The 22,345-nt window shown below is 49.3% G+C and overlaps 1 protein-coding gene and 1 non-coding gene across 3 annotated transcripts in view; both read right to left on the bottom strand.

Annotated features, from left to right (window-relative positions):
* LHPP (phospholysine phosphohistidine inorganic pyrophosphate phosphatase) overlaps window positions 1-22,345 on the bottom strand; it is a 136,762-nt gene that overhangs the window by 86,266 nt on the left and 28,151 nt on the right. For both annotated transcript variants that reach the window (XM_047762170.1, XM_047762171.1), the window contains exons 4-5: window positions 15,840-15,903; window positions 14,917-15,009 (exon numbers count right to left, since the gene is read on the bottom strand). In XM_047762170.1, the coding sequence (XP_047618126.1) occupies window positions 14,917-15,009; window positions 15,840-15,903 (157 nt within the window). The remainder of the gene's footprint in view (window positions 1-14,916; window positions 15,010-15,839; window positions 15,904-22,345) is intronic.
* TRNAE-UUC (transfer RNA glutamic acid (anticodon UUC)) lies at window positions 20,929-21,000 on the bottom strand. The gene has a single exon. It is a non-coding gene; the product is annotated as a tRNA-Glu (tRNA).

Genomic DNA, 22,345 nt, shown 5'->3' with positions numbered 1-22,345 from the left:
TGATGAGAAAAGTCAATCAAACTGACCTGCAACTGACACAGATGTGAGAATGAGCAGACAAGGGCATTAAACCAATTATTGTAACGGTTCCACATCTTACCAAAGTTAAGCAGAGACAGGGAAGATAAAAGAAAAGATCCAAATCAAGCTTCTAGAGATGAAAACTATAATGACTGGAGTGAAACACACACACACACACACACACACACACACACACACACACACACAACACTGGATGAGATTAAAGCCAGATTAGACAATGCAAAAGAAAAGATTAATGAACTTGAAGACATAGCAATAGAAACTATCCAAGATGAAACACAAGGAGAATAAAATTTTTTAAAAAATGAACAGAGAAACAAAACTTCAAAGGGCCTAGTATTATAAGTGGAGTCCTGAATGCAAGATAAGAGAGGAGTCGACAGGAACAATATTTGAGGAAATAATGGCTGAAAATCTTCCAAATTCAACAAAAACGATAAATCCATGGCTCCAAGATCCCAATCAACATCAAGCACAAGAAATATGAAAAAACCACATCAAAGCACAACACAATCAAATTGCTCAAAGCCAGTGACCAGGAGAAAATCTGAAAAACAGCTAGAAGAAAAAAAAAAAGGCATGTACAGAGAAACAAAGATAAGACTTAAGATTTCTTGTTGAAAACAATGCTTATGAGAAAACAGTGGAACACCATCCTTGCAGAGGGCCGTCTAAAGTACTAAAAAGGGGGGGTTGTTTACCTAGAATTTTATACACAGCAAAATTCTCTTTCAAAAGCAAAGGTGAAATAAAGACATTTCCAGATATCCGAAGCTAAAAGACTTCATCACCTACAGAGCCACACACAGGAAATGTAAAAGAAAGTCCTTGAGGCAGAAGGAAAATGGTACCAACTAGCAATATGGATCTAGCAAGGACACAAAGGGTGTCCACGGGCACATGGTGACCTCTCTGCCCAACATCTCCTCCCTTCTCCGGCTGGCCAACTCCAAACAGTCTTTTGGGACTCAGCTCAGGGGACCAGCACCTTTCAACACCCCGCTGGGTTCTGGGGTGCTCTGTGAGTACCCCTTGCATGGCACATGCCCCCGCACCGCAACAGTCACTTCACTTATCTCACGCCTTCAGAAACGCGTGGGCCCTTTGAGGGCAGGCTCACCCTGATCCTGGGGCTCGCTGCTGATCCATACACGTCTGCTCATGAGTCAGCGTCTGAAATCAGGCGTGGCTGTCTACGTCTAGAAACACTTAGGAGGCCCAGCCAAGAGAACCCCGCAAGGGTTACCAACGAAGAGTGGGGGTGGGTGGCACAGGCGACACTCATGCTGTTGAAACTAACCATCAGTGGATCTCCTTGCGACATCTCAACATCTATTCACGTCACTGTTTACACTGACTCGTATTCTTTACATAAATAAACGTATTTTCAAAGAAAAAAAGAGCAGCCTCCCTCACTCAACTACCACACTGATTAAAAGCTTCAAAATCTTTTCAGGAAATGATTCTGATACTGGGGGGAAAGTGTGACCCCTCAGATGCCAACGCATTCCAGACACACTCCTGAGTCCAGCTAGAAATGTCCAGGGTCAGAGGTCGGACAGGCCTGGGAGACGGGGTCCCGTGGCGGGTGAGTGTCCCCATGTTGATGGGAAGAGAAGCTCTGAAACTGACAGTTACTCCACAGTTACTTCCAGTTGCTCTGGAATTCAGATGCTGGGCAGGACCAACCAATGGACACATACAGAAACCAAAACCAAGAAAACCCAAAATGATGACCATGAAGCAGTCACCAACCAGGGCACTCTTCCCCTTCGATCTGGACTCTGTCTGAGGACAGGCGTCCAGATGAAATCTGCTTCCATCCTGGCCGGAGCGAGGGGCAGGGGAGCAGGCAGTGAAAATAGAGGCTGGTCCTGTGTGGCCAGCAGAATGGACAGATTGAGCTCAGGCCTCAGATGGGGCCAGAGCAACTAGGCCCGAATCCCAACTCTGCTATTCGCTAGCTCTGTGATCCAATCCATTCCAATCCGCAAAATTGGTATAATTGGTGTGATGCTGAAATGAAATCATGTAAGTTAAGCAACAAGGACAGTGTCTGTATATAATGTTATCTACACCTTTTGCTGTTGTTGTTTTTAGAGCCGTGCTCACAGCATATGGAACTTTCCAGGCTAGGGGTCAAATTGAAGCTACAGCTGCTGACCTGCACCACAGCCAGAGCAATGCGGGATCCAAGCCACATCCTCCACCACAGCTCACAGTAACACTGGATCCTTAACCCACTGAGCAAGGCCAGGGGTCAAACCTGCCTCCTCATGGATACTAGTCAGGTTCTTAACTCACTGAGCCACAACAGGAACCCCCTATCTATACATGTTTAAAAGGAAAAAAACAGGAGTTCCCATCATGGCTCAGCAGAAACGAATCTCACTAGTATCCATGAGGACGCACGTTCGATCCTAGGCCTTGCTCAATAGGTTAAGGATCCTGTATTGCCATGAGCTGTGGTGTAGGCTGCAGACATGGCTCAGATCCGGTGTTTCTGTGGCTATGGTGTAGGCTGGCAGCTGTAGCTCTGATTTGACCCCTAGCCTGGGAACCTCTGTATGCTGTTGGTGCACCCTAAAAAGACAAATAAAATAAAATAAAATAAAATTTTTAACAAAGGGAAAAAAACATGACAAAATGTTTTGTTGAGGAAACTCCTAACCTAACTCTGCGGGAGACCGTCCACGGCCTTTACACCCGGCACTCCGGTGCCCCAGCGCCTCTGCATCAGGCCGGGCGGTGAGGACACAGTGAGTCAGAAACACAGTCCCCACCCCATGAAGCTCCCAGTCAAGGTGGAAGACAGATAATTCCACAAACACGGCTAGGACCTGTGATAAAGCACAGGGAGGAAAAGTGCTGGAGGCTGTGAGGCCTGATCTCATGGGGTTGGTGGTGGCCAGGGAGGGCTTCCTAGAGGAGGTGTGGCTATGAGCTTGGCCCTGAAGGGCAAGAGAGGTAAGGGGGGTTAGGAGGAGGAGTGAGAGACTTCCCAGGAGAAGCCACCACCTATGTGCCAACTACCATCACCAGCGCTCAGCTGGGGAGGCCACGCATCGAATTCCCAGAAGCACAGGCCAATTAACCTGCGGCAAGTGTCCTTGGAAACAGCTCCTGAACAGGCCTTCATTCCTCATCAAATGAGGAGGAATCAGGAGGAGCTTGTGGACAAGGACAAAAACTGAGCTGGCACCGCCCCAGACGCCGGGAAGGTAGTTTCAGGTAAACACAGGGATTTTCTAACCACCAGCATGGGGCTCCCTCAGAGGAACCAGGCCCCTGGGAGTTCCTGTCATGGCTCAGGGGTTAACGAACCCGACTAGGATCCATGAGGATGCAAGTTTGATTCGTGGCCTTGCTCAGTGGGTTAAGGATCCTGTGTGGCTGTGGCTGTGGTGTAAGCCGGCAGCTGTGGCTCCGATTTGACCCCTAGCCTGGGAACTTCCATATGCTGTGGATGCAGCGCTGAAAAGACAAGACAAAAGATGACAAAAAAAAAAAAAAAGAGGGACCAGGCCCCTGCTGTGTCATCACATTCTAGTGGAGGCCAGAGGGGCCTCCATCCTAGACACCGGGAAAGCTTCGGGAGCCGGGCTGATGGCCGAGAATTCTGCCAATTGGTAGTCGCCTCACCACCTGCCCGCCCACAGAAACACGAGGTACCTGAAATAAACTGCGTTTCTTCCCAGTGACAAGTATGCAGTTTCTAAACTGCATACTTGTCACTCATTTTCTCTGATCTTTCCTCCACTTAAACCCATGTTCCCCAAAGTGTGTCACGCATGCTGGTGACATATTATTTGATGTTCAGTATAACAAAGACATACATTTTAATGTAATCCTATTTTCAGAGTGATCTACTTATGGTGAGTGATTCTGATTTTCCATTTATGGTCATGATCAAAAGTTCCTTTTAAAATACATTTAAGTTGATAAAATGGGTCAATTTAAAGAAACATTAAGTAACAATAGCACCAGCGGCTAGTATCCAGATATGGTAAAATTGGAATATTTCTTTTTCTAGAATGAGTGACGCTGGAGAAAACACAGCCAAATCCAAATGGATTTAATTTTGTGTCTACAAGCTCCCACGCAGCTGTGTGGAAATCACCCATCACCCAAAGAAGAAACAGCCAGTGGCAACGTACGTTCCCTGCACTGGGACCAGCCACAGAGACCGCTGCATACACACGTGAGCCTAAGGGTACCTGCATGAGCCAGGGTCCCCTGGGCAACCACACAGCTCATCAGGGAGGACAGGGCTGGGGCAGGCGGGCAACTGCTTAGGCGGCCGGGCTGGCCACAAGCCCCAACATGAGATGCTAGTTTTTCTCAAATTCTCCCAGCACTGTTAGGTCAGCCTCTGAGCATCCACAGCATTCCAGCTTAGGACCCGGTCCACAGCTATCAGAGGCTCTGGGGGCCATCCTTCCAGAAGGTTCCTTGGACATGAACTGGGTCTTCCAATTATTAAATGTCATGCCTAGCATCGTCCAGGCTCTGGAGAAAAGAAGATTCTGTGCATGCAGACGACTGCCAGCCGCAAGAATCCCCAAGGTAGTAGAAGCCCATCCCCACTCAGAACAGGGACTCCCCAGTCTTCCTGGGCAAGGACATTTGTCAATAGGGCCCGTGGAGCTGGAACCAGAGAAATCTGGGCAATTGGAGGAAGAGCACGGTGGAGCAGCAGCTGTGGTTCTGCATGATAAACCGACAGCCAAGCCCAGGCAGAGCCCAGGGCCGTGAGACAGAGGGGAGGGTTCAGGGACGCCGTGGGTGTGCAGCCGCCCTGCGCAGCGATGCCTGTCTGGGCCAGCTTGTGGGCTCCGCATACCAAAACGCGCTCGGCCCCTGGGGACTTCACGGATTTACTATCGGTGAAGGGCAATAATCACGCAAGGAGGAGCAATTATTGCCAAATCATTTAGGATTTAAAAAATCATTGGCAAGAAGATAGAGGTCGAGAGGTGCGCTGTCGGGGGAAATAAAAAACCCCACCTGTCAGGCCTGGGTTGCACTGCCTTTCTGACGGCAATTCGCTTACGGGAAGACGGAGTCACAGTGCAAAAGGCCACGGAACAGAGACCTGAGGGCCGGAGGCGGCCCCAGAGCCTGTTCGGCAGGTTTTCCGGTTTGGGTTCAAAAACCAGACTCATCCCCTCTTCTTAAATACTGGTCCACTGGCCGTGATCTCCGCTTCTCCATCCTTGGCCGGGGGAGAAGCTCATTCTAGCAAGTGGCGATGTCCAGAACACAAACTTCCAAGGCCAAAGAGTTTTCCCAAGAAAGCCCACACTGCACAAGGTTTCCAGCTATCCTCCAGCTCTGCCAGGAGAAGCGCTTCTCCCTCCGAGAGGGTAGGGGGTTCCCATCGTGGTGTGGCGGAAACAAATCCGACTAGTATCCATAAGGATGAGGGTTCCATCCCTGGCCTCACTCAGTGGGTTAAGGATCCGGCGTTGCCGTGAGCTGCAGTGTAGGTCTCAGATATGGCTTGGATACTGCGTTGCTGTGGCTATGGTGTAGGCCAGCAGTTGCAGGTCCAATTCAACCCCTAGCCTGGGAACCTCCATATGCCGTGGGTATGGTCCCCCCCCCCCCAAAAAAAAAAAACCTGAGAGCCAGGGAGGATAATGATGGGGCAACGTCCACATTTATGCCCAGCTGCCTGTGGACAAACCTCCAAACCTCACCCCCGTTATTTTTTATTTTTATTTTTTTAATTCTATGGCCGGGCCCAAGGCATATGGAAGTTCACAGGCCAAGGACTAGCTGCCACTGCAGCAATGCCAGATTCTTAAACCCACTGCGCCCAGGCGGGGATTGAACCGGAACCGCTGCAGTGACCCGAGCCGCTGCAATTGGATTCTTAACCCACTGGGCCTGTCAACACACTGTTCTAGAGGACTCACTCGCACCACCCAGGACCTTGCCTCACTGTATTTTCTGTATTCTGCCAACAAGATATATTTTAATATTTTCCAAAACAGAAAATGACATTGTGCTACTAAATAGGCCTTTTCAAACCTAAGCATTCTGGTATGTCACTGGACCCTCCTTGAGAACTGGGGTACAGCAAGGGCTGGAGGGGGCTGGGTCCCCGCCTCTCTCTCCACCAGCTTCGCTCGCAGACTTTCCAGTGGCTCTTCCCCAGGGTCCTGGTCCTCAACTGGGGGCCATCCATTCCACTCCCCTGGGACATTTGGCAGCATCTGGTGACATCTGTGATTTCACAACTCGGGGAAGAGGGGGTACCCGCCCCCACTATTTGACTTGGTCCCAAAATGTCAACGGTGCCAAAACTGAGAGATCCTGCCTTAACCTTCAGCCTGGGTGCCTACGCAGGGGGCTGGAGGAGGGGCTTCGTGAAGGAAAGGCGTGCGGGCAGTTACGGGGGGCGAGTGGGGGGAGCACACAGGTTACTCAAAGCATTCAAGGCCCTTCCTCTCCAAGCCTCGGGTCCTCATCTGTGAAATGGGCGCCCCCGGCTTCCAGGCCACCCCACACTGGCTTCTGGTGCTGACCGAACGCTCTGGTCTCAAGAGGCCCCATTTCCATTAAAGCGGCACAATTTGCAACTGATGGAACATCTTACAATGCTGGAAAACGGCCAAAATCTTTGCATCATGAGGGTTTTAGCAGGAAGGTATAAGACCGCGCATTAATTCAGAAGCCTTAAACCACGAGAATCAGGTATTCCTCGAAGTACTCTTTCCCGTGTGTTATTCTTTGCCGTATTATTGAATCCGAGAAAGGTTCTGGTCCCCTCTAAGAGGTCTGCATCTCCAATCTATTAGAGTAACACCAGCAATCTGTTACTCCTGGGCTACTGAGGAAAGGTTAAAATGAAAATTGGATTGGGGGAGTTACATCCATTCTGGGTGCAGGCGGAAAACTCCTCAGCAGCAACCACCAAGTGTGGGTCTGGGAAGAAGCAGTTAGCAAGGCACATGACTGGTGGTAACTTTATTGATTACGGCGGCCTGAAAAATTTAAGATTTGCCGCAGCCTGGCACTTCAGCGCAAGATAGCTCCTCACAGGCATTTTTCATTAAAAATAGAGAAGCAGGAACGGAGAATTCTTGCCTGGTGAATATGACCCAGCTCATTCAAAAAGGCAGCTTTAAAATGTCTCTACCTCCTGAGGCTCAATCAACATTAATAAACAGCTTAGGAAAAGCGTGGGGTCGGGGGGACGGGTTAAGAACACGGCACTGCCACTCCACTGTCTGTCAAGGGGGGGGGGACAGACCTGACATCTGAAGGCAGAAGCGAGAATGATAACGCGGGAGGTGGGTAAGATTCAGCTGTGCCACATGTGCTCAGAGCCACCGGAGTCCCTGGCTATCCAGGGCCACAGACGCTGGCGACGCCTGGACAGCACAGTGACCCCAAGCTCAGCAGACACCACACCCTGCCAGGGGCCCCAAATCCCAACCCTCCACCCCAGCCCCCACAGCCCCACATCTGCCAAATGAGAAGCCCGGTCACCCCGATCCCCAAACGAGCCCTGGCTCTGCTTTAGAGGGTGAGGAAAGCAGTTTCTTGTTTAGAATGTAAACGATGCCCGAAAAATGCCAAACAAACACAGGGTGAGCGGGGGAGGGAGTTAGCCAAGGTCAACTATGCAAAGATAACCAAAGATAACATCTTTTTTTTTTTTTGTCTTTTCTAGGGCTGCCCCCATGGCATATGGAGGTTCCCAGGCTAGGGGTCGAATCAGAGCTGTAGCCACCGGCCTACGCCAGAGCCACAGCAACACCAGATCCGAGCCGAGCCGAGTCGGCCACAGCTCACGGCAACGCCAGATCCTTCACCCACTGAGCGAGGCCAGGGATCAAACCCGCAACCTCATGGTTCCTAGTCGGATTCGTTAACCACTGTGCCACGACAGGAACTCCCAAAGAAAACATCTTAATATTCAGGTGCTCTGGTCTTATTTTCTAGATTTTGTTTTTGCTCTTGCTTTTTCTTTTTAGGGCCACATGTGCAGCATATGGAAGTTCCCAGGTTAGGGGTTGAATCAGACCTGCAGCTGTTGGCCTAGGACACAGCCACAGCCAAGCCAGATCTGAGCTGCATCTGCAACCAATGCTGCAACTTGCAGCAACACTGGATCCCTGACCTTCTGAGTGAGGCCAGGGATCGAACTTGTGTCCTCTGTGGACACTATGTCAGGTTCTTAACCTACTGAGCCACGACGGGAACTCAGGTTTTTTAATTCACATTATAACAGTAAACTTTCTCCCACTCTATAACAAATTATCTTAAGAATTTACTCTCTTACATTCATTCTATGAATACACAGTGGTTTATATTTAAGAAATGAAAAGATAAGCCATATTATTTCTAAAAATGGATACAATGAGAGACGGGCAGGAAGACAACAGAAGGAAAAGGACAGAAGCTAGATTTCCTGGAACGTCTCTTGTTTTGTGGGTTTGATTTCAGAACCACACGAATGTTTACCTAACTATAAAATAAATTTAAATGCTGCAAAGCCAATTCCGTAAAAATTAGAAGTAAGGTGAATTCAAGGAAAGTCTCGTTGGTAACAAACCACCCTAAGGGGAAGTGTTCCTAGAGGAATGATGGTAGCTTTAAAAAACAGCGTTTTGGCTGTAAATCTCTAGAGGGATTTGCTCTAGGCAAAAGAAAAAAGAAACAACTGTCAAGAAAAGAAATCTTGGAGTTTTCTGGTGGTCTAGCATTGTCACTACAGGGGCTCGGGATGCTGCTGTGGTATGGGTTCAATCCCTGGCCTGGGAATTTCCACATGCTGAAGGCGCAGTCAAAAACAAAAAAGAAAGAGTCTTAAAAAGTACATGTAATCATTCTTACTGTGATTTGAGCAACTTGAGCAACAAAAAATGGCAATCGTGTTAGATTGCAACACATGGAATAAAGCAGGTGTCCCTGAGTCCCTATTGGAATAAATAAAAGAGTAAATGGGAGAAAAAGGAAAGCTCTTCCTTACAGTAAATTCTAATCAATTAATGTAGAAGGAACGATGGAATTAGAAAATCACTATTTGGCAAAGGCCATGTTAGCAACTGCTGCAGAGTGTCGACGGAAGCTAAAATTAGGAGGAGAAAAGAATGACAGGAAAGGGATAGGCCCATGGTGTCACAGTACTGCCCCACAAGCCACTTTTTTTAAATGTTTTTAATTTTTATTTATTATTATTATTATTTATTTATTTATTTATTTATTTATTTTTTTGCTTTTTAGGGCCGCACCTGGGGCATATGGAGGTTCCCAGGGTAGGGGCTGAATTGGAGATACAGCTGCTAGCATACACCGCAGCCACAGCAACGCCAGATCTGAGCCGCGTCTGCAACCTACACCACAGCTCACTGCAACACCACTGAGCGAGGCCAGGGATCGACCCCACATAGATACTAATCAGACTCGTTTCCACTGAGCCACGAATGGGAACTCCTGTCACAAGACATTTGTAGTCCCAAAGGGACGACAAGAGCTTTGTCACAGAGAACCCAGCACCTCGGATGGGCATCCAAATAGACCATTACCAGTAACGGGCTGACGCCACCGCGGCAGGGCAGAGCCCTGGGTCTGTGACGCGCACAACCAGAGTTAAATACGCGGGGAATGCATAACCTACAGCTAAAGCATGAGGCTACCTCAGCGACCTCAGCATACCCTAACCCTGACCCTAACCCTAGCTCTTCAATACCGCCCCAGTCCTGGGAAACAAAGACAGACTGAGGAACTGCTCAGAGTCAAGGGCACGAGGAGACATGACGCCAGAGACAACGTGTCCGAAACCGGAGGCTCCCTGGGTTAGTCACCGTCTGCATCAAGGCTGGTTTCCTGCATTTATACCCGTTCTCTGATGGTTACTAAGATGTCAGCATTTGGGGTAGCAGGTGTGAAGGTACTCGGGCATTCTCTGTACTTTTTCTGCAGCCTCACTGTGTGAGGGACATTGCTTCAGAAGGAACAGTTAAAAACAACTTTTAAAAGTGCTTATTAGAGGCAAAACACTCTCTGACATCAACATCATGAATATTTTCTCAGGTCAGTCTCCCAAAGCAATAGAAATTAGAGCAAAAATAAACCCATGGGACCTCATCAAACTGAAAAGCTTTTGCACAGCAAAGGAAACCCAAAAGAAAACAAAAAGACAACTTACAGAATGGGAGAAAACAGTTTCAAGTGATGCAACTGACAAGGGTTTAATCTCTAGAATATATAAACAACTTATACAACCCAACAGCAAAAAAAACAGTCAATCAATGGAAAAATGGGCAAAAGACCTGAATAGACATTTCTCCAAAGAAGATATACAGATGGCCAACAAACACATGAAAAAATGCTCAACATCGCTGGTTATAAGAGAAATGCAAATCAAAACTACCATGAGATATCACCTCACACCAGTCAGAATGGCCATCATTAATAAATCCACAAATAACAAGTGCTGGAGGGGGTGTGGAGAAAAGGGAACCCTCCTGCACTGTTGGTGGGAATGTAAACTGGTACAGCCACTATGGAGAACAGTTTGGAGATACCTTAGAAATCTATACATAGAACTTCCACGTGACCCCACAATCCCACTCGTGGGCATCTATCCGGACAAAACTCTACTTAAAAGAGACACGTGCACCCGCATGTTCATTGCAGCACTATTCACAATAGCCAGGACATGGAAACAACCCAAATGTCCATCGACAGAGGATTGGATTCGGAAGATGGGGTATATATACACAATGGAATACGACTCAGCCATAAAAAAGAATGGCATAATGCCATTTGCAGCAACATGGATGGAGCTAGAGAATCTCATCCTGAGTGAAATGAGCCAGAAAGACAAAGACAAATACCATATGACATCACTTATAACTGGAATCTAATATCCAGCACAAATGAACATCTCCTCAGAAAAGAAAATCATGGACTTGGAGAAAAGACTTGTGGCTGCCTGATGGGAGGGGGAGGGAGCGGGAGGGATCAGGAGCTTGGGCTTATCAGACACAACTTAGAATAGATTTACAAGGAGATCCTGCTGAATAGCATTGAGAACTTTGTCTAGATACTCATGTTGCAACAGAAGAAAGGGTGGGGGGAAAATGTAATTGTAATGTATACATGTAAGGATAACCTGACCCCCTTGCTGTACAGTGGGGAAATAAAAAAAATTATTAAAAAAAAAAAGTGCTTATCAGTTGATAACTATCGAAGCTCTATCATGAGTACCTGGGTGCTCATGCTACTGCTTTCTCAACTTGCACAGATATTTGAAATGTTTTATGATAAAATGTTAAAAAGAAAAAAATAGTTTCCAATGGTGCAACTGACAAGGACTTAATCTCTAAAACATACAAACAACTAGAGTTCCCGTCATGGCTCAGCAGATACAAATCTGACCAGTATCCATGAGGATTCGGGTTCAAGCCCTGGCCTCACTTAGGGGGTTAAGGATCCAGCATTGCTGAGGCTATGGTGCAGGTCGGCAGCTGCAGCTCTGACTTGACCCCTAACCTGGGAACCTCCATATGCTGCAGGTGAGGACCTAACAAAATATACATCCACAAAACTTATACAACTCAACAGCAAAAAAAACCAATAACCCAATTGAAAAATGGGCAAATGACCTGAATAGACATTTCTCCAAAAAGAAGAAAGAACAAAATAATGCCATTTGCAGCAACATGGATGGAACTAGAGACTCTCAGACTAAGTGAAATAAGTCAGAAAGAGAGAGACAAATACCATATGATATCACTTATATCTGGAGTCTAATATACGGCACAAATGAATCTTTCCACAGAAAAGAAACTCACGGACTTGGAAGAAGTGAACTGTGGTTGCCAAGAGGGAGGGGGGATGTGGGATGGACTGGGAGTTTGGGTTAATAGATGAAAACTATTGCCTTTGGAGGGGATAAGCAATGAGATTCTGCCGTATAGCACAGGGAACTGTATCTAGTCACTTGTGATGGAGCATGACGGAGGATAACGTGAGAAAAAGAATATGTATATATATGTGGGTCGCTTTGCTGTACAGTAGAAATTGATAGAACACTGTAACTCAACTATAATGAAAAAAAAATCATAAAAAGTATATAAAAAGCCAAAAGAATAGGAAAAAAAACACTTCAAATTTTTTAAAAAGTTAAAATGAGAAGTTTAAGGAGTTCCCTTGTGGCTCAGTGGAAACAAATCTGACTAGTATCCATGAGGATGCAGGTTCGATCCCTGGCCTTGCTCAGGGGTTTAAGGATCCAGCATTGCTGTGGCTGTGGCGTAGGCCAGCAGTTGCAGCTCTGACTCGCCCCCTAGCCTGAGAACCTCCATATGCTGCAGATGCGGCCCTAAAAAGCAAAGATAAGAATAATAACTAAATAAATTTAAAAAAATTTTTATGGCCATCTGAGTGGGTGTGAAGTGGGATCTCATTGTGGCTTTGATTAGCATTTCCCTGATGACTGATGATGCTGAACATATTTTTGTGTGTTTTTTGGCCACTGTTAGGTTTCTTAATGCACTGTAATTAGAACACCCATCTTCTTTTGAAAGGTATACTACAACGTGAAAGGATAGAAAAGCATTAAGTATGGGGTTTGCTTTAAAATACACCAGATGGAATTCCTGTTGTGGCGCAGTGGTTAACAAATCCGACTAGAAACCATGAGGTTGTGGGTTCGATCCCTGGCCTTGCTCAGTGGGTCAAGGATCCGGCATTGCCATGAGCTCTGGTGTAGGTCGAAGACGCGGCTCGGATCCTGCGTTGCGGTGGCTCTGGCATAGGCTGGTGGCTACGGCTCCGATTAGACCCCCTAGCCTAGGAGTCTCCATATGCCGTGGGAGAGGCCCTAGAAAATCCAAAAAAATAAAAAATAAAATAAAATATACCAGAAAAGGAGTCCCCTGATGGTTCAGTGGGCTAAGGATCCAGTGTTGTCACTGCTATGGCTCAGGTCACTGCTGTGGCTTGGGTTTGATCCCTGGCCTGGGAACTTCTGCATGCCATGGATATGGCCTAAAATAAAATAACCAAAGGAAAAAAGAGGTCAATTTTTGAGAAGAAAGAAAAAGGATAGAAGAAGGGAATGTGACAAAATCTTTTAATTATTGAATCTGGATGAAGGGTCTATGGGTGATGAATCCTCGCTGCTTTTGTGTATGTTTGAAACTTGGCACAATAAAACAAAGCTTAAGTTTGTCACTATGAAATGAAGTCACGAAAACCAGTGATTTATTCCTGCAGTCTTTACTCATTCAAAACACCAGCCTCTCCTTGTCTATGAGCCTCACAAGGCACTGCCCGGAATTTCCTGGGGACCCTCGAGACCTGTGTTTTCTGACACCTGTGAATCTCAGGGGACATGCGGGCACAGAGGTGTTAGGCTTCGTGGCTGTGGTCCATCTTTCTCTCAGCATCATGAAAGACCAGAACATACAAGAAATTCGGCTCCCAAGACAAGGGAGCATCACAGGGCTCCTTGGGCACCAGCCTCGCCACAGGATGCTGACACTGTCCCCTGGGGCCGTGTCCAAATCAGACAGCAGGGCAGCCCTGGCCTGCAAACACGGGCCCACTGTTCCTTCAGGAAGCCACCGGCTGCAGGGGATGAGTTTGCACCATCTGGGAAGGGGGATGGGGGGGTGGGCACTGAAATCCTAGCTGCTTCGTGGTTTTTTGTTTTGTTTGGTTTGGTTTTTTGTCTTTTTTTTTTTTTTTAATCTTTTCTAGGGCTGCTCCCGTGGCATATGGAGGTTCCCAGGCTAGGGGTCGAACCGGAGCCATAGCCACTGGCCTACACCAGAGCCACAGCAACACAGGATCTGAGCCACGTCTGCAACCTACAGCACAGCTCACGGCAACACCAGATCCTTCACCCACGGAGCAAGGCCAGGGATCGAACCTGTAACCTCATGGTTCCTAGTGGGATTCGTTAACCACTGCGCCACAACAGGAACTCCCTAGCTGCTTTGTTTTCCGTTCTAAGATGTATGTTTGGAAGGCAACCTGTCTCAAAAATAGTTATACTGAAAAGCGGCAAGTTGTGTGATTTTATTCTTACATATACTTTTAGTCTTGTTGTATTCTGTCCTTCCAATGAAATACTTTTTCGAAAGTTATTTATTTATTTATTTTGGCTGCACCTGTGGCATGCAGAAGTTCCCGGGACGGCAATGGAACCTGAGCCACGGCAGTGACAATGCTGGATCCCTAATCCACTGAACCACCAGGGAACTTCTCCAATGAAATACTTCTGATGCACTGAGAGGACTTGTCAATTCCGATCCTTCCAAAGAAGAAGCTAAAGCTGCTGAAAAAAAAGCCACAGGTCTTGGGATAGACCACGATGGAAAATAATATAAGAAAGGGAATGGGAGTTCCCTTCGTGGCGCAGCGGAAATGAATCCGACTAGGGACCATGGGGTCGCGGGTTCAATCCCAGGCCTCCCTCAGTGGGTTAAGGATCCGGTGTTGCCATGAGCTGTGGTGTAGATCGAAGATCTGGCATTGCCGTGGCTGTGGCATAGGCCAGCGGCTACAGCTCCAATGAGACCCCTAGCCCAGGAACTTCCATACGCCTTGGGTGCGGCCCTCAAAAGAAAAGAAAAAGGAGCCACAGGCATTTCTGTTTCTCACTCTTACACTGAAACTAAACTAATCTGACGGGTTGAAAACAGTCAGTGTGCCTCTTCTGCCATCTTTCTCCCCCTATCCGGTCAAGTCCGCGCTCAGTGGAGGTGCAGGAGGGAAGCTGCCACAACCCCCCAGGCTGACTGAGCCCCCACACCCATCCCTGGGACCAAGGCCAACCCGGGGAACCCTGGGCCTCCCCCAACAGCTGCCTCGGCGCACGCGTTTCAGGAGGAGCCAGCCTACCTGGGAGGCATCCACCCCCATCTCTCGCAGGGCAGACTTGAAAAACTCCGGAGAAGGCTTCCCCACCACCTCGGCTTTGATACCACAGGCGTACTGGGAAAAGAGAAGGACAAGGCATGGGTCTGGGACCCGGTGACAGGTGATACCGACCCGCAGGGGCATCCTCCCTCTGGAGAATCAAGGACAGGCTGCCCCCAATGTGTGCCTAGGCAAGGGCAACTGAGCTCCATGTCGGGGTGCCCAGGACGTGCAGGGCACCCACTGCCAGGCACCCCGCCACCTGCCCAAGGTCCCGGCCTCAGCAGGAGGCGGTCCACAGTGGGCCAGCCCCATGTGCTCTCATCTGCTCCTCCTTCTCCTCCCTTCCCTTCGCCTCCCAGGCCCCCAGCTCTGCCACAGGTCCTCCCGGGGGAAGGTCCAGGGCCTGGCCCGCCAGTCCGTCCACCCCTCTCACCTGAGCACAGGTGGGCAGGAGCCCACGTAGCAGTGAGATGGGAGGTGAGAGGAGCTGACCTGGGCCAGGAGCCCGGCCGGGGGCAGCTGGCAGGGCGTGGGTCAGAGCGGGAGCCCCATCTGAGCCGAGCTTTGGCAACTGGAGGAGGGAGTGGGGAGGTAGTCCAGTTAGGACACACTGAGCTCGAGGTGATGCAGAGCAAGGAGGCAGGTGGGTCACAGGGATCCAGACGCCCAGAATCCGAGAGGGAGCGGCAGAGAGCACCTGGGAGGGCCAGCGGGGTCAGCGATGAGGGTGGGGGGTGCTGGGGGGGAGCACCTGGGGAGCAGAGCCATGGCCAGGGTGCCCCACTCTGGAGGAGAGGGAGCGCCAGCCTGAAGCCTCAAATAGGGGGGCCTACTCCGAAAACACCCCCTTCTTCGGGCAGCCCTGAGATCTGCAAAGAGCTGGGACAGACCCAGGCATGTACCTCCAGGGCCTTCATGTAGGGGCCAACGTCCAGCATCAGGCCAGAGGTCTCCTTGTAATAGCGTCTAGAAGAGAGCAGAAGGGGACAAGGTGAGCTGAGGCCAGGGCCTGGGAGGCGCCATGGGAACTGCCCTGTCCTGGTTCTGCCGGCCCAGCAGAGCTGAGTCACAGGTGAGGTCGGTCCAGAAGCCACACTGAGAGCGACCGAGGGAGGTCAGCGCGCCGGGGCCAGCAGTGGCCACCATGCCGGGTGGGAGAGATGGTGGCCCGGCAGCTCTGGTCAGAATGGCCCCCTGCTGCCAGCCCCATGGGGACCCCTCCACAGTGATTAATGGGGGACCCAGGGGCAGCTGGATCCAGCTGCTAACGCAGAGAAACACAAGTGACCTGTGTTCTGGGAAAGGACGGCCGGTCCACGGAGCAGGTGGCAGACCCCTAACTGCTAACGATTAACCCCCAATTGCGGCCTGGAGAAGAAAACTTCACTAGTTCCGCAGCTCCCTGCCGGGCCTCCTGTTAGCCCGAGGTCAGGAGAGGTGCCAGGTTTCACGGGCACCAGATGCTCCTATGACAAGCCAGCTATTTCTTCCCCGTCTCGCTGCAGGCTGAGACGGCCTGGCTCACAGCAGCGCCTTCTGGAGACGGTTTGGGGTCTTCCCTCCCATGGGTGCTGTGCTGAGACCCACCCCAGGCCACACACAGACCCCTGGGGACACACGGGAACCAAGCCCAGTTCTGAGCAGAGCCACTTGACTCTGTGCTGCTCCGGAGACAGGGTGACGGAGACCCGGGACGTCCAGATGTCCTGGGACCCATCGCATCAGCCACCTGGCTCCCTTCCCTCAACCTTCGGATTCGTGTATGTGACCTAAATGTCCATTGCTGCCAGATGAATGGATGAAGACGACGCGGCACGTGGATGCACCACGGAAAACCGCTCAGCCGCCACAGCGTGAAGTAACGCCATTTGCAGCCACACGGATGGACCGAGAGATGATTACACTTGGTGAAGTCAGTGAGACAGAGAAAGACAGATACCATATGTCACTTCTATGCAGCACCTAAAAAAAGATACAAGTAAACATGCGGAAAAGCAAAGGGAAGACTAGAAAAGCATGCCGACTGCAGGGTTCGAATCCTCTTTCCAGGAGTTCCCACTGTGGCGTAGTGGGTTAAGAATCCAACTGGAGCAGCCTGGGTCACTGCAGAGGTGTGGCTTCAATCTCGGGCCCAGTGCAGTGGGTTGAAGGATCCAGCGCTGCCACAGCTGCAGCGTAGGTCGCAGCTGCAGCTTGGATTCAATTCCTGGCCCGGGAACTTTCATATGCCGGGGGGCGCAGCCCTAAAAACATAAATTAAAATAATAATAAAATAAATTAAATAAACAAACAAATCCTCTTTCCACTTCTTTTTAACTGTAGGACTTTGGGCTGCTTAAGCCCTCTGGGCTCAGTTTCCTAATCCATAAAGAGGGCAAAAAGAAGTACCCCCTTCATGAGTGATTGTGAGGCTTGAACAGAATAACGCATGCCAAGTTCGTCATGTGACGCCTGGCATGCGGAAACTGCTCCAAAAATGTCAGAGAATATCATCATAAATAGCTGCTCGCCCAGACTGAGATGGGCAGTGAGATGCGACCTGGGGAAGAAACAACAAGCACAGGTCTTTCCAGTCCGTGGGGGCTGAAACATACCCATTGGACGTGGTAAGACTGAGCTCCCGGGAGCTGCTCAAGGCTGCGCCCTTCCTCCAGCTCTGCGTACCCAGGGACCCTGCCTGGCCCCCTCTGCCCCACCGAGGGCCAGATGCTGCTCTAGGCACCCAGGCATCTGTGAGATGCTCAGAGAGCACCCCTCCCAACAACTGCCCCCATGAGGTGCCTGCAGCGGGAGGGGCAGAAGGGGCAGTGCGAGCCAGCCTGGGCACAGAGGGCTGGGGAGGGGCCCCCGTGGACCGGGCATAATGAAGTGAGCCAGGCCCGGAGGACAGAGGTGCGGAAAGAAGGCGGCCAGCACTGGAGAGGCGCCAAGGAGAAATAAAACAAGGCCACTCTGTTGCCACAGACACAGCTCTGTGCGGAGCTCAGGATTCTAGAGGCCTCTGGCCCAGCGCAGCCTCAGCTCCAAGCCGACTGCAGGAGGCAGAAGTGGAGGGCACCGCCCTTTGGAAAGGCCCCAGGGACACCCCCGCAGCACCGCCTCTGCCCGTCTCAGCCACCTCCAAGTCCTCCTTCCAGAGTGACAGAAATCTGCACTTGATTAAGTTTAAATGTAGTCCTGGTAGGAAGAAAAAAATGAATGTGCTGCTGAAAATACTCGTTCGAAACCTGTCTACTGGAGTTCCCGCTGTGGCTTAGCAGTAAGGAACCCAAATAGTATCCATGAGAACGTGGGTTCAATCTCTGGCCTCACTCAGCTGGTTCAGGATCTGGCATTGCCCTGAGCTGTGGTGTAGGTCACAGAAGCAGCTCAGATCCCGCATTGCTGTGGCTGTGGTGTAGGCCAGCAGCTGCAACTCTGATTCAACCCCTAGCCTGCAAACCTCCATATGCCACGGGTGAGGCCCTTAAAAAAAAAAAAAAAAAGACAAAACCTTGTCTCTTACATTAATTTTTAGAACCTAAAGAAAAAACTGACTTCCCTACATCAAAATTAGAAAACTTAACATTGGAGTTCCCATCTTGGTTCAGAGGAAATAAATCTGACTAGTATCCATAAGGACACAGGTTCAATCCCTGGCCTCGCTCAGTGGGTTAAGGATCCAGCATTGCTGTGGCTGTGGTGTAGGCCACCAGTTACAGCTGTGATTGGACCTCCAGCCTGGGAACCTCCATATGCAGTGGGTGTAGCCCTAAAAAGACCAAAAAAACACAAAAAACAAACAAAAAAACCTTAATATTTCTTTTTAAATTAAATCTGGTCTTTTTTTGTTTGTTTGTCTTTTTGCCTTTTCTAGGGCCTCTTCCGCGGCATATGGCGATTCCCAGGCTAGGGGTCTAATCGGAGCCATAGCCACCGGCCTACGCCAGAGCCACAGCAATGCAGGATCTGAGCTGCGTGTGCAACCTACACCACAGCTCACAGCAACGCCGGGTCCTTAACCCACTGAGCAAGGCCAGGGATCGAACCCGCAACCTCATGGTTCCTAGTCGGATTCGTTCACCACTGCGCCACGACGGGAACTCCAATCTGGTCTTGTTTTTGTACTGCCCAGAGTTATCTTTATTTCTTATTCATTCAGGGAAATAAAAAGGCATCTTGAAGGCCATCCGTTAGCTGAAAACATTTTTAGAGTGAGAGTAAATAGCAGTACTGAAGCTAAAGCTTTCTTTCCTGGCTGCAGCCATGGCGGGAGGAAGTTCCCAGGCCAGGGATCAAACTCCTTGCCACAGCAGCACCCTGAACCACTGCAGTGACCACGGTGAATCCTTAACCCACTGAGCCACAGGGGAAATCCTATTATTATTATTATAATAAAGGCCCAAGTTATACCCCAAACATAAGAGATCTAATATCCTTCTCTTTTGTGACTGGCATAATCAAAGCAAGAGCAGGCCTGGAGAGAACCTGAGTGTTTCAGGCACAAAGAAGAAACTGTGGATATTCTGGAAAGACAGGAAAAAGCTGGGGAGAAGCAGACAGATTGTACGCTTTATTCCTCTGCCTCTGATTACCCAGCACAGCCTCCCTTCAAAATGATCACTCGACCTATCCCACAAGAGCCATTAACCTTCCATAGTCTGTCGCGTAAACAGCTTAATTTTCTGACGGCGGCATGACAGAAGAAATTACAAAGGCAATTCCCACTCTCGGTCCAAACAGATGCCAAATGTAAATCATTCTGTTTCCAGGAGGAGGACATTCTGCCCCAGTGCCCCCGCCATCCCGCCTCCTGGGGGCCCTGCTCTGGCGGAGAGCAGCCCCTCACCATCGGTGACTCCCCCACTCCCGCCGCTTAGGTGTGACAGCAGCTCTGCAACGGTCCCTGGGCTATCTCAAGAAGCTGTGACCTGGGCCCGAAAGCTGTCAGCTCCTTTCTCTGATTTCCGAGCACCCAACCCACAGTCCAAGTCAGAACCTCCATCAGCCAGACACCCCGCTAACTGCTTATCTGGAAAACAAACCCTTGCCTACTACTGAATTTCCTGCAGAATGACAAAGCTGAAAGAAACGGATCCCGTTTTCTTTTTCTTTTTCAACACTATACCTATTTTGACTACTTTTCAAATAATAACTTTTAGTAATTGAGACAATTTTAAAGGAAAAAGTCTTAACATAAATGAAATAAAAAAGCAGAGCTTCTTGGAGTTCCCGTCGTGGCGCAGTGGTTAACGAATCCGACTAGGAACCATGAGGTTGCGGGTTCGATCCCTGGCCTTGCTCAGTGGGTTAAGGATCTGGCGTTGCTGTGACCTGTGGTGTAGGTTGCAGACATGGCTTGGATCCCACGTTGCTGTGGCTCTGGTGTAGGCCAGAGGCTACAGCTCTGATTCAACCCCTAGCCTGGGAATCTCCACATGCTGTGGGAGCGGCCATAGAAATGGCAAAAAGACAAAAAAAAAAAAGTAGAGCTTCTTAATTGTGCTGTTCTCTAGTGAGGGGTTGGTAACTTTAGGGATGCCTAGAGGACCAAGCCAGGAGCGTAAAAGAGTTAAGCAGGACAGGTTCTGTGGTTTGCAGTGACCTAAGTTACAGGCTGTAAGGTTAGGAAGAGAAGGTGACAGTTAATTTTATGTCAACTTGGCTGAGCCAAGCTGCCCAGATATTTGATCCAACAGTACACCAGATGCTTCTGTGATAAGATTAACCTTTAAATCAGTGGACTATGAATAAGGCAGACTGCCCTCCATAATGTGGTGGGCCTCATCCAATCAGTCGAAGGCCCAACTAGAACAAAGTCTGACTTCTCTGAGCAGGAAGGAATCTGCCAGCAGACAGCCTTGAGACTCAGACTGCAATTCCTCCCTGAGTCTCCAGCCTGCTGGCCTTCCCTGCATATTTCGGACTTACCTAGACTCAAAAATCAATTTCTTTTTCTTTTTCTTGCTTTTTTTTGGCTGCTGCACGCAGCAGCTTGATGTGGGATCTCAGTTCCCAGACCAGGGATTGAACCTGGGCCACAGCAGTGAAAGCGCCAAGTCCTAACCACTAGACCACCAGGGAATGCCCTCAATTTCTCTTTACACACAGATCTTCCTCCACTTAGGATGAGGTTATGTCCTGATCAGCCCATCATAAATTGAAAATATCATTAAGTCAAAAATGCCTTTGGAGTTCCCCGGTGGCCTAGCAGGTTAAGGATCCAGCATTATCACTACTATGACTCAGGTCACTGCTGTGGTGCAGGTTTAATCTCTGGCCCGGGAACCTCTTCATGCCACAGGCATGGCCACAAAAATGCATTTAATAAATATAACGTCCCAAATACCATAGCTCAGCCCAGCCTCCCTTAAAGTGTGCTCAGAACACCTACGTTACCCTACAGATGGGCAGAATCATTCAACACAGTTTGGTTTTTTTGTTGTTGTTTGCCTGTCTTTTTAGGGTCACACCTGCAGCATATGGAGGTTTCCAGGCTATGGGTGGAATCAGAACTGTAGCCGATGGCCTACACCACAGCCACAGCAACACCAGATCCGAGCAGCATCTGCAGCCTACACCACAGCTCATGGCAATGTCAGATCTTTAACCCACTGAGAGAGGCCAGGGATTGAACTTGCGTTCTCATGGATGCTAGTCAGATTCGCTTCCACGGAGCCACAAGAGGAAGTCCCATAGTCTATTTATCCTAAAACGTGGAAGAGCTCGTGTAATTTAGTGACTACTACACTGAACGTGAAAAACAGAAAGGCTGGTTTTAGAGCGGCTGTAAGTGTATCCGGTGTTTACCTGGTGATCGCGTGGCTGCCTGGGCGCTGAGGCTCAAGGACCCGCCCAGCATCACGAGAACATCTCACTGCACGCAGGCAAACAGTGAAACTCAAAGCTCGAAATGCGGTTTCTACCAAACGTGCAGAGCCTTCACACCCTCGCAAACTCAAAAAAAAAAAAAAATCATAATTTGAACCAACCATTCGTGATTAAGTCAGGCCCTATCTGCACACACATCTCCATACCCTGTGGTTCTGCTTCTCTGGAGAACACTGCCTAAGACAGGATACGTTTTATTGGCATGGTAAACATGCTGGAATACTGGCAGTTCCTAAAGGAAATAAATCGTCTCTCTTTCTTGAAATCCCTTTCATTTGCTTATTTTGAGACATGAAGAAATACTTCTCCACTGGGAGAAAACTGACAAACGGTCTAAGATGAATGGCCACCAACTCTGAGGCTTGGAGAAGGGACAGTAGGACAAGGTGGGGTCCTTGGTGCGGGGAACGAACAGAGCCAGTGGCTCCAGCCAAGCTGCTGTGCACTCAGGAATGTGGGGCCAGTACTGCCAGACCTAACGTTCCAAAAGAATCTGGAAAAATTCAAAAGAATTTTATGTAAAATTTCCCAGTTTTTA

This window comes from Phacochoerus africanus, chromosome 15, assembly GCF_016906955.1.
Source record: "Phacochoerus africanus isolate WHEZ1 chromosome 15, ROS_Pafr_v1, whole genome shotgun sequence".
Taxonomy (NCBI): domain Eukaryota; kingdom Metazoa; phylum Chordata; class Mammalia; order Artiodactyla; family Suidae; genus Phacochoerus; species Phacochoerus africanus.
The sequence above is the reverse complement of the archived record's forward strand: the minus strand, read 5'-3'. Positions and strand labels throughout refer to the sequence as shown.